Source organism: Camelus bactrianus, chromosome 14 (genome assembly GCF_048773025.1).
Source record: "Camelus bactrianus isolate YW-2024 breed Bactrian camel chromosome 14, ASM4877302v1, whole genome shotgun sequence".
In the NCBI taxonomy this organism is placed as follows: Eukaryota; Metazoa; Chordata; class Mammalia; order Artiodactyla; family Camelidae; genus Camelus; species Camelus bactrianus.
Window position 1 is genome coordinate 17,081,963 of NC_133552.1, and position 12,944 is coordinate 17,094,906.

General features: G+C 36.9%; 1 protein-coding gene across 4 annotated transcripts in view; it reads right to left on the reverse strand.

Annotated features, from left to right (window-relative positions):
* The window catches only part of LRCH1 (leucine rich repeats and calponin homology domain containing 1), a 169,839-nt gene that overhangs the window by 25,030 nt on the left and 131,865 nt on the right, over positions 1–12,944 (reverse strand). For 3 of the 4 annotated variants that reach the window (XM_074378186.1, XM_074378187.1, XM_074378188.1), the window contains exons 14-15: positions 10,884–10,937; positions 10,061–10,133 (exon numbers count right to left, since the gene is read on the reverse strand). In XM_074378186.1, the coding sequence (XP_074234287.1) occupies positions 10,061–10,133; positions 10,884–10,937 (127 nt within the window). Of the gene's footprint in view, positions 1–7,089; positions 7,195–10,060; positions 10,134–10,883; positions 10,938–12,944 lie in introns of all 4 variants that reach the window. The other variant, XM_074378189.1, reaches the window with a different exon arrangement.

Sequence of the window (12,944 nt, forward strand, 5' to 3'; positions counted from 1 at the left end):
TGCTTTCATGTTAAGTTTTCATCTACACCCGAGGTTTCACAATCCTTTCATTAAATGCAGACACTCTGTTTCAACTAAGAAAACTTAGAACTGCTTTGCACGTTAAAAATAAGCACAGGTTAACAATTTTGTTGGCTCGGGTTTTTCATAAGCCTGGTTAGTTAACAACCCAAGTGATGATACACAGGACATGTATCTGAGTGGAGTGTGGCGTGGGAAAATTCTGCCTTCTCTCATGTCACTGACATCGAATCCCAAAAGCTAGCTCTTCAGAGAATGACCATAGGCTCCTTTTAGAAAAGCTGGCAAGCTGAGAGGCAGTTTTAAGAGATTATCTTTGGATGCCGTTCCTTAAAATTACAACCTCCAGGAATAGCAACTCACAGTGGAAGGGTTAAACCTCTGGCTCCAGAAAAAAGTGAATGCTCTCAACTTCTGAAGGATGACATCTTTTAAAGACTAATAAAGAAGGTACAAAATAGTCTACGTATGGCAGAGTGATTATAGCAAGGGTTTTGTTCAATTTTTATTAGGATACAAAGCCCAGGGTAGATTTAAACTTGAATTTTTTTCTTCCCTGTGATTTTTATCCTATTAATACTGTCAGTTTTCCATGCACACCAAAGGGGGCAAAGAACTGTTGAAAGCTGTAGTTAGTTCCCTGTGGCCCATAGATTTTCACATTGGGAGGGGTGAGGTGGGTGATGGGGAGGATTCGGGGCCTTCAGAAATTTGGGGCAGAGAACTCCAATTTTAAAAATCAATACCATGTAGAAGGCTGCACTGACATACTGCAATTGTAGTAGTTTCAATCACCATATCGTCAATAATGCAGAATAAGAAGATCATCTAACTTTTATTCTATTCTGACAAACATTTCCTATGAGCTACTTTAAAGGCTATTTTAATTTATTAGTTTTTAAAATTAAGTATGATTTACAAATACACTTTGAATTAAAAAACTGGACTCTACCATATAATCAATTATCCCATGTTCATTCAACTATGTCATTTTAATCTCAAATTTGTATCTTTAGACCAAAACATCTTAATATATATCTTGCATTATACTTCTCACATCTCGGTATTTTCTTTCTAAAACAGTTCTAGGATATTTGAATCAGCATTCTGGTGCTCTACAGAGGACCAGAAAATTAACACATCTTAAGAAACCCTTGACTTAGAGTTAACAGAGAAAGGGGATGAGCTATTGTACTTCACACCTATTGGAACCTCAGAGAGGTGTCAGCCTGGGGCCTGGGCTTCTGCCACAAGACACCCAAGGAAGTCACAGGCAGAAAGAGCTGAAGGCTTGTCACCAGGGTCCACAAAAGCCAAACCCCACAGGAAATGAGACCGATTGTTTTAAAAATAAAGGCAAAGTAGGCAAAGGAAGTAGGGCAGAGCAACTGGCAGGGAGAGTTCACAGAGCAAAGGGAAATGAGGAAGAGTTTGACAAAATAAAGCACAGAAGAAAGTGGAAACGCACTAAACTTGCCTTTACACCGTATTGACCCCCCACAAAAATTCACCCATTTAAACACAGCAGCCAGAAGAGATATATATTAAAATGTAAAGTCTAGAAATAATCCACACCGCCAAAGAAAAGGAGTCAGCCAAATTTACCAAAAAAGTCCAGGAACGTGGGCAGAGTTGAGTAATACACACACTGGCCAGCGAGGGGAGCCCCAATATCGTTTAAACAAATCTGTTTTCTTTGGAGGCTTTATTTTCCTTTGCCTTTTTTTCTGGGGGCAATCTTATCTAATACTGCATGTTTAGTATTTTCAATATGTTTTTATTGGCAGATTTCATTCTGAATACAAAACTATCAGGAAGTTAAATTAACTGGGAGCTTTTGGTTAACAGCATACAATTCAAGTATCCAAGTCTTGTTAGAGCCCTAGGGGAGATAACAGGATAATGCAGTGGTGTCTGGGGTTTAATTTCCTGGCGTCACTTTTCACCTTAAATTCCTGTACGTCTTAAAAAACACAAACTGCATGCCTGGGTATTTGCTCTATGAATGTAAGCAGTCAAAAAGTGTTAAAACATACGTGAACTGTTGTTTTGAAAACAAACACTTCAAATGTACATAAAATTACTGGAAATCTGATTATAATACTACTAGTTTTCTAAATAGATTAATTATTGTAGAATATATGAGAATTTAAAACAAACTATTTAGACTAATAATAAATCTACTGAGCACATCGATTTATTATTTATGTTTGTTATGACAGAATAATTTGAATGGGACCATTATGGTAGCTCTGATTATATTACCTACAGGTTTTTGGTTTGTTTTTTTTTTTTTTTTTGGTCCTTTCAAGTTATATTTAAATAACAAATGCCATGACCAGCCTGGTCAAAGCTTTAGGAAACTGATCTGTGGAAGAATTATTCTGGTTTTCTTTAATTTCACATCACTAAATTCCAAGAACTCCCTTACTTCATTCAGGGGAATAAAAGTTTAACTTGAGGCTATAAGGCAATATTAAGAGCCAAACTGTCAGTGCCTGTTTTTCAAATCAAATGCCACTGATTGTTGAAGTGTAAAGAAGAAAAAAAAAAAAGGGCAAGAGAGCAGAGTGAGTGTATGTATGAGTGTGTGTGTGTACACACATGTATATATGCCTAAAGGGTAGGAAGACACAGAGGTAGGTGATTTAAGATGCAGGGGAAAATGAGCGCTGCTTAGCTGTTTAATTACTATATATATCAAATAACATTCAAAGAATGAAAAGGACAATTTGCTCATATTTGCAATTTTTCTAGCAGAGGAGACAAATCGTAAGCAAGGACCCTGCAGAGAATGATGAATATGCTTATGCAGAATATCAAATTCACCCTTGCAGGTACAGGTCAAATTCCACTGACTTTTCTGTTATCTCTACCTTCTCCCTCATTCTGTTCATCCTCATCCCTGACCTGGGAGTGGTCTGTCAGCCTTGAATGTTCAACATCCTTTACCTGTGTCTCTCCTGGCATTCATCACTTTCTGTCTTACAGTACAGATCTGCTTTTCTCCATTATGACTCTGTAAGAGTTTATGTCTGTACAATTACGTCTGTACCAATCTGTACCTCCACCCCTGCCCCTACAAAGCAGTTTGGTGAATAAACAACACAAGTGTCTCAAAAACTCCCTCTTTCGGAGATCAGTCTATTTGGAGAGTATCTTGGGAGAGATTATCCTACTCTAATAATCAGTCATCTGAATTTTTCTATCATGAAGTCTAAAACTTAGTTTCCAGGTCTAAATGCATTAGACTCTGACATAAAAGTTCCATGAAAGCAGAGATCTAGTCTGTCTTTTTCAGAGCTATATCTAGAGTAACAAGCATCATGCCTAACACATAGTAGGCACTCAACAGATGTTTAAGGATGCACAAAGGAAACCATTTCTCTAAGTGTTGTAAGAGTATCTATGTTCCAGTTAAGCAAAAGAAGCCAACTCCTCTAAAAACTGCCTGAAATGCTACTTAATTATTACATGAAATGCAGTTGGTGTAGAAATTATCAGTCTATATTATTAACTTTTATTATCTAAATTTAACTCAATGAGAAGAGATTTCTTCTCTGTGGACACATGAGGCTTTGGAATTTTAGCTCTCAACTACTCCTCGGAAATGAAAAACCTGGACTGGGTGTGACGTTTAAGATTCACATGTTTAAGACGTTTAAGACTCACATGTTTAAGACGTTTAATACAAACTCAAAGGCAGCAATATGGTGGCTTTGAAAAGGTATCATGAGCTGCAGACCCAGGTTAATACAAATTAGAAATCTGACCAGTACATTCATTTATTCTCTCTGTGCCCAAAAAGGAATTACATAAATCCTCTGCCTTCAAAACACTCAAATTTCCTCTCCATGGTCTTGGACAGTTTACTTAACCCAGTGGCTTTCACCTATTTGAACATAACATAAAATCAGTTAAAATATACAAATACATTATATCAGTGCGAAAACTCCATGCTACACCAAATTAATTGGCACCTCTGAGCGTGGGGCACAGGCAGCTATTGTTTTCAAAATGCCCAGGTGATTCTAATATGAAGCCAACGTTGAGAACCACTGAAACACCTCTCACAGCTTCAGTTTCCTCATTTTTGTAATGGGGAAAATAATTCCTAGAAGTGCAAGATTATGATAAAAACAACCCAGAAAATGTCTGTAAAATGGCCCAAGATGGATGGGTCCAGTCATTCACTCTCCAGTGATAATTTAAAGATCAATTTTAAGTAAGTATAAATTAGCACCCACCAATTCATTGCAAATGAAAAAGGGAAAATGATTCAAAGGAAGATAGGAACAGTTTTAACTTCAAAATGAAGGGGGAAAGGTGCAGAGTACCAAGAGGGCACAGAGAAAGAGTGGAAGTGAAGTTTTCAAGTTAAGAACAACTTGAAGTGAAGCTGCCGAATCCACCCCTGGGGTGGATGGACACACAGACATAGGGCCACATCCTTCCCTATCCATTTAGGAGGCAGAACTCTGGGGATTGTGAGAATTCAAGGACTTTCTAGCCAGTTTACCATTTTTTTTTTATTTCTTTGAAGAATGAGTTTTAGGGAAACTAGGGGATTTGAAATGAGATATATTGGAAAAAAAAAATGTTCGAAAGCGGTATTTATTATTTTAAATGTAGTTCTTTAAATAAAACTTAAACTTTACTTAAATATTGAAATTTAAAATAAAAGGAGAATTTTAATATAAAGCAAAACAGTGAACAAGGTATAAAAATGCCGACTTTACCAAAATAATACATAAAAAACATAAATGAAAGGCAAGTTACATTATGCCGGTTGAGTTGGTAATACGATGCCATTTATTTACACAGGTTGAGATAGCTGCAGATATTGGGTAATGGAGAAAATATGAGGAAACAAAACTGACGGGGTAATCAGCTTTGAAATGCCAAGAGAGGCCACTAAATAGGATCTACTGTTTAAGAGGAACCAGTAAAAACAACACAAAAGTAAGCTGTATTTCTCTTCCAACTCTAGCTCGTATACTTGGGGATGCATAGCGTGCATCTTCATTAATTTAAAAAATGTATTGGAAAATGTATTCAAATCACAAAGCAATGTTCAGCACAAAGAGAATGAGGATTGTATTTGAAAGGCCAGATCTGGGAACCTCCACAAATATTTGTAAAGATGTCTGCTGCCACAAAATTATCAGAAAATTAACAGATAATTAACAGAAAATTATCCATTCCCCAGAGCATATTGTAGACAAATTGGAAATAAGAAAAAATTACAACCACCCAATATCTGACATAATTAATCCAGGCAGATGAATACTGAAAACAATCTGTTATTTATTTATTTATTTATGGCACAGCATAATAGCTACACATGAATCCCTGGAATTTTCACTAATATAAAAAATACCATATAAGTATTGCAAAGTATTTTATTTTCAGAAAGGTTTTCACAATGATTATTTTCTATGGAAATCTTAGGACTTTTAATAAAAAGAAGGCAGTCTGGCTTAGTAGCCTGCACAAAGACTTCTCCATGAACATCTGTGGGTGAATGGAAACACGGTGGAGGGAGAGGACTGGGGAGTCAGGAGCCCCGCCTCCCCTTTACCTGGCAGCGTGACCCAGGCAGGTCACTTCACCTTTCTAGTTTTAGTTGGTTCATCTATAAAGATAGAAATTCTACTACCACATAAGATGTCTAGATCTTGCCCAGCTTATAAAAAAAAAAAGTCTTTGGTTTCAGATATCATTCCTAAGGAAATACCAAATCACACATAAATCTTTCATTCTAGGCTTTACTTCCTTTAAACAACATCAGCTCCATAAATAGCCATGCTTTCTGAAGAACAAAAATGTCTCTCTCCCCTTTTTCATTTTTAAGTAAAGGAGCAGTTTATCAAGAAAGTTTCCCTTTAGCCCTCCTCAACTTTCAGAATTTAAAATGGGATGATGCAAGAAAGGACTTTGGTTTTGTTGTTGTTGTTTAATCATACTTGTTTACAGGTAAAATTTTTAAAACTCTATGAAATAATAAAATTCCTTTTATTACTAACCTGCCAAGATATACATTATCCTTCTATGTAAGCACATTTGGAAAAGCATTTTTGGTTGAATTTTGACCAGAAATCACAGCAAATGTTTTAAATATGTTTCTATGTGTTACATATACATATTTAGATTTTTTTTTAAGTATTACCAGAAGATACATCTTCCTATTGTGTTTGTATTGTGGTTCTACCCCACATCTCATTTCTCTTCCCTATAAATCATAGTCTCTATTTCATTTAACATTATTCTTGTCACTTGGTATCTTGGAGTAAAATTTGCAAAGTCTGAGCTAACAGACCAGAATAGAGATTCAGATATCTGTGGTAAGTACATCTAAATAATTATATTTATTTTATTTTCATCTTTTAGGCTACTTCAGATATTTAATGGTATGAAATCAAAAGAAATCCACTTTAATCCTAGCTAGGTGTCCTCGATTTTTTTATCTGCACATTTAATTCTCAGGCCAAGTGACTATTCTTGAATATTATATAGATGAAATTACACTCAAAAAGGGCAGAAGGTATCAAAAGTCAACATATGCAACTCATTTGCAAAACAAAAAGTCATTTCATTTTTAGAAATGTCTCAGTTTTAACAACTTTCAGTGCACCCTTCTAGGATCAGCCACCATATGTCTAAATTACTTTAAAAATCTCATATGGTAAGCACAGACAATAAAAGATCAAACTCCAAAAGCATTTAGTTCAGAAGCAGGAGCAACAGAGATAATCCCAATGTGCAAACCCCAAATTTTTATAAACAAGCAAAACACTCCCAAAAAACCCAAGCAGAAAGGACAGAGAAGAAATTATTGTAAAGTCCTCCCAAAATTCAGAATATTCAAGATAATTAAACGTAGTTTGACAAACCACCAGAGAACAATGCACATGCACTTTTCTGGCCTTCCCAGGTTTACTACTATCTCTTATATCAGGCATGCAGGTGAATACACACTATCTTCAGCTGCACAGAAATGAATGTTCAGTGTATTCATTCACTGGCTTATTAATGAGCACATCAAAGAATAGGTACAAAGCCACCTACCATTGTCACTGTCTCCTTCAGATGGAACACTGTAGCTAGAGTTGTCCCATGTTTGTGCCTGTGTAAGTTTGTTGAAGGAGATAGGAGGAAGAGTGAGGGCTGGGTCTGCAGGAGAGCGAGAGAGCCAGTCCGCGTACAGTTGCACAAGGACCAGGGAAAACCAAAGGGGCAGCAGCATTTCACAAACGGCATAAAGATTGTATGGAAATGAAGTGAAATTCATATTATGGGATTTAATTTCAAATGTACAATATAGGAGAATGAAAGATGGCGCATGGAATAAAAAGAATGATAAAAAACTGAGTGTTAGTACTTATCAATCACATATTCTGCATGCAGTTAATATCGTTAATCTTAACAGTTCCACAAGCCCACAGACTTAGAGTACTAATGCATCATGTCAGCAGAAAGAAAGAGTACCCACAGATTATGCAGATAAAAAGCAAAAGACCTACCAGATACCTTTTCCAAAGACCTTCTAAATAACTAACAATCTTAGCAAAGATGATTCGCACAAAAAATTTCGTTACACATACAAAGCTTAATATATGTAAATATATCTATTATTTAGAAATAAAACTATTATAGAATCAGTGTTTACCGCTGGTGAATTTTTTTCCCAAAGCAATGTAAAATTTCTCTTTAAAGACATCTGTAAGTCTGCTGGCATGCTTTACTGATAGCTGAATCTTATCAACTCTGCTCAACCCTTGACACACAGGTACACCTCTCAATACTGTCTTTGATATTGGTCAGTATAAAACCAATTTTAGACAGTGGTAGAGTCTCTTTAACAACAAATCAATTAACTAATAGATGTCAACCAATTTCAAAGCACTTCTAAGGTGGTTACTTATGAAATGATAACATCTCTCTCTTTTGGCACTAACTATATACATACAGTAATTTTTGATGTTTAGGAATTACCTATAAAATTTTTATTCAGTCATAAGGCAGGGCCAGTAAAATACACAGACATGATTCTAGGAACAAATATTTGGTTATATAAAGTTGTCTTTCTTTGGAGGGAAACACAGTAAAAAAATACTTCTCTCGAAAAAAACTATCAGCCTGCTTTAACACAGAAATCACAGAAATCCATATACTTAACTTTAAAATAAAAATTAAATCACCTTTTAAAGTTCCAAAGCTACGCAATCAAAAATAATTTCTCTGGTTTTTAGTCATATGATCTTCAATTAAGATTACTGTATATATTATTTTCTAGAAAAATGTGAAAAATACATACTGTAATATTTTTAAATTACCAAATAAAAATTTTTAAATTCCCAATACATGATACTAGTTTTATAAAGTTCCAATATGCCACTTGATAATCCTGAAAAAGTCAGCATTATTTACAGTAACCAAACCCTACAAAGCTTTCAACAACTAGAACAATTTCCACAGTGGTTAGTCAGCATTACAGAAAGGTTGGAAGCTAGGAGAGGAAGTTATCTTTGTTTCCTACTATTCAAAATTAATACTTCATTTATTTTTCACCACTACAAAGAATCTGAAATGGCTCAGCAGTGCAGGCACAAGGCTGATAAGCTGAGTTTGGACCCCGTAAAAAGAATTTTAAAAGTCACGGAGACAATTTTATAACCAAATTGCAAAGATGCACATTCAAAAGAATATTATTCTTTGGAGATCCATTTAACTTGCTATTTGCTCCATTATAAGATATTTTTAAGTTGTGTAAAATTGCCTGTACGGGACAGGAGAAAGCTGTAGCCCAATATGAGGTCCTCAGTGTGTAGCGAACTCTCCCGGCAGATCATCACTCAAGGCACAAATGCCTCCACTCCTCCCAGCACACACCGGAGACTGGATGTGGAGGCCCAGCCCAGATCTGCCGGCATACACTCAGCTACATAAATGGAGAGGCCAGCCATTTGAGCCCAATTTCACACACAATTTGGCTCTTCAGAAAACGCCTCCTAACCCTTCCCACACCCAAGCATCTTGTCAAATGGCTTTGTCTTATAGCCCATTCAAAATGCCGGGAAACCATTACACCTGGGTGCATGTTACCCATCAATCAACTTCTCCAAAAATGAAAAAAAAAAAAAAAAAAAAAAAAAAAAACTTTGTAAAGAATCACCTGTTGTTTTTTCCTGTGGGTACACTTTTTCAAAATACATACATGTATAACTTCAACTGTTGCCAAAATGCTTTACTGAAAAATCCAAGGACATCTGAGTTCTTTGCTACCTTTTGCTTAAAGCATCTGAATCCTTTCTCAGCACTTAGTTAAAAGCATTAGAAGTAAGCGTATGCAAAAGGACCTAAGAATCAACAATATTAAAACATGGACGCACCTAAAAGAAGGCAGACAGTGCTAGAACTTTAAGTACGTGGAGAAATTAAAAGAACCAAATTTTTCTATACAAAGTCCTTCTTTTCAAAATCTGTAGTTATTCTGCACATTGTTATAATTTACATTTGTGAATATGCTAACCATAAGTTGGAAGAGAGTCGGTAATATAAGCAGAAATACTCTTAAAAAAATGACTCCTGACCACTCATGTGAGCCTTGAAATGATCCCCCTGTTCTATGAGTAAATACACAGACCCTACTAAGGCCCAGAAAGCAAAAGAGGGATGTCTCAGAAAAGAGTCACCAGGTTTAACTCAGCAACATAGCAGGAACCACTGAGGCAAAGCGGTAGCCATTTTATCAACAGAATATTTCTTCCCCACTTACATGCCCCAACACCTTTTACTCTTTGCTCTGATTCAAAGGGAGATACAGTAATCTATCACTGATAACACGGCATTAACAGGTGATTCACTGACAGCAAGGCTCGAACATCTGGCCTCCCCAAGCTGTAGCAAGGTTCTGATGCCAGGACTCAAACTCACCAGAGTTGACGAGGCTGCTCACACTATGAGGTATACACTTAAAGGGCCAAAGAGAAACAACTGAATTGGTCACATGTGCAAGAATGCTGAGGTTTTAATTTACCTGATCGAGGCTTCAGGCCAAACAGAGCTGTGCTGGTGTTGGTAGGAGAGATGGCAGGGGAGTCCTCTCTAACCTGTGGTGTTAGAAGGAAAGGAAAGTTTTTAAAGAACTGACGCTGGACTATGCATGCTTCTCTGTGATCACGGATTATCATAAAACCACCACCTTCTTGCATGTGCTGCTGCGAGGAAGTTCTGACTAAAAAACATGATAATTAATGCATCTTCGCCCTGAAAATGCTTTAAGTGGTAGAATGAACAGAATGCTGTTCTGGGGGAGATCTGTTCAATTTTTCACGTGCTCACTATAGAAATAGTTGACAATCATGTGAAACTGGCAATCCTTTTCTGCTCCAGAATAGACTGTGCATTCACATGCAGGCACGCACACATACAAGCACACACGCACAAGCGCACACTCACATCCACCTCACAGACGGCACGTCTGACAAAGAATCTCATCACACAATAAGATGAGGAAACAGATAACACTGAACAGATGTCTCAGCTACGGGGAAACCACGCACTGAATCATTTATGGAAAACAAGGCATTCTAAATGTTGCCTAGTTGAGCTATTTTCACTTCATTTTCTATAAAAGTGTTCTCATATTTGGTTTTCAAAATATATCTTATAAAATGAATCTTTAATTATGGATAAGAGCCAGATCAGGCTATGAGAGCTAATGAGAGATTCCCTCAGAGAATCCGCAATACAATTAACTCATTAATCATGACAGTCTCAGATTATAGATTTCTGTAAAAGATATTCCAATTCAGGCTTCACAAAATAGCTCAGCTTTCATTAATCACCAGGAAACTTACCTCATTGGGAGAATACTCGCTCCCATTATTCTGTAATGTTAGATCATTTTGCACCTTAAAGAAGAAAAAATGCATGGTATGTTCCATCAGACTATAAAATTATTGAACGAGTCTTTTTAACTTCCATCATGTCCCTGGCACACAGGGACACAATGAATCATATGCTGAATTAATTAGTAGCTAAGTAGGTCATACTTACGTTTTCTAAAAACATGCAGCTATATTCACAGACAAATACATCTAAAGCATCACACAAACTAAGAAAAAAGAATTTCCCAGAGCAAAGAGCTCAGCCCAAAGTACCTGTGAACATCAGCTTTCCTTGCTAGGTTACCAAGCAACCCAGGTTCCCACCTGCTGGGAGCATAAGGATTTTTAGAAATGGTCCAAGGCAGTAGTTCCCAAATACACAGAATTTCAGTGGGAGCTTATTAATAAATACACATGCTTGGACCTAGGAAAATCTTATGCTGTCAGCTCAACATCATTTTCTTTGGCCATCAGTGGGGAAACTCAATAGCTTATTTTACCCAGATCTGCCTTCTTTATAATCAAGAATTCCATGGATCCACCCAAATAAAAAATTTGGTAATAGCTAATATAAACATCTTCATGTACATCACCAAATTAGTATAAATTTAAGATGCCTATTCCTACTGTTGAGGAGTGCTATTAAAAATATTATCAACTTCGACAAATCCAAGGGAAAAACATATTTTTGGAATAAAATGTCACTAATTTCCCTACCCAATTAAATGCCTTAACTTTTAACAAGTAACTTGTCAGTTTGATTACCTCTATAAGAAACTCCTTCGTCTAATTTTTCCTGTTGTCCCTCCAACATCTCCCCCCATTGGATATGATTTATGTATGGGAGTATAACCCACAATTCTTCCAAATGGATGCCAGTGCCTTCCAAACCTGATGTGGACAGTCATCTAAAGTGTGTTTAAAGTCAGATAATGTGATGTGCTGACAGTTACAAACCATTTCATAATGTTGGCCTCATCTGTTTAACTGGACACCACCCCATCCCTCAGTGTTTCTGCCCGGTTCACACTCTCTGCTGATTTGGCCACAGCGGTGCTGCCTTGTTCAGCACGGCCTCCGGGACCCATCCAAATCCAAACCACCCCACAAATCTAGGTTTATTTCCCTTTCCTTAAACTCTTGTCCCTTCCCCCATCCCACAGAACACCTAAAACACTCAGGACTAAGGACCATCTTTTATTCTTCTCTAAATTTCCTCAATATCTAAGTCTTCTTTCCTCCATAATTTTTTAAATGCCTTAAAAGTGAGGGCAACTTCATCTCCTTCCTATCCCAGTCCCCGGCACCATAAACGAGGCTGAATCCAGCACAAGGACTCTGGCTATTCAATTCTGGCTAAATGATCTAATAAGGCTATGCTAAAGTTACTACTTTCTTCCTGAATGAGATGGAAGAGAGAATATAAAAATAACTATATATGAGATTCCCACTTAAGTTCTGCATAATCATTAGCACTGGCTTGCTAATCCACTACTTTCTCTTCTTTTTCTCCTTGTGACTTCCTCTTTCCACCAGAGCCAGCATCTCCCCTCCCTTTTTAAAGTCATAAAGACATATCTGTCATGGACAGAGAACTGCCCAAAGAAGGAAGCAATGAGTAAGAATTTCTTAAACCAAATATGACTCCTCATTCAACCGAAAAGGAAAAAAAAAAAACATATAAACATTGTAAATCAGAGATGGAATGGAGATCATTTTTCTAGAAGTTTGGTGTCTTCCTGACACTCCTGAAAGCACACAGGAGGGCATCTATTTTACTGGAGTCAAAAGTGGTTCTGCAGCAGGATATTAACATGATCTCAAAGTACCTCTTCACTGACTGCTTACTAGTTGCAAGAGGAAAATGAAGCAACACTCAGACAGTGGAGAAATCAGGTTATACCTTGACTGGGTGACCAAAGGAACATCACCAATGAGGCACAAATGTACAGTCTGCCCCCAAATGTCCTGAGAAGGACACAGCATCACTTGTGCAGTATCCCAAACAAGAACGCAGAGCCTCACTCTAAT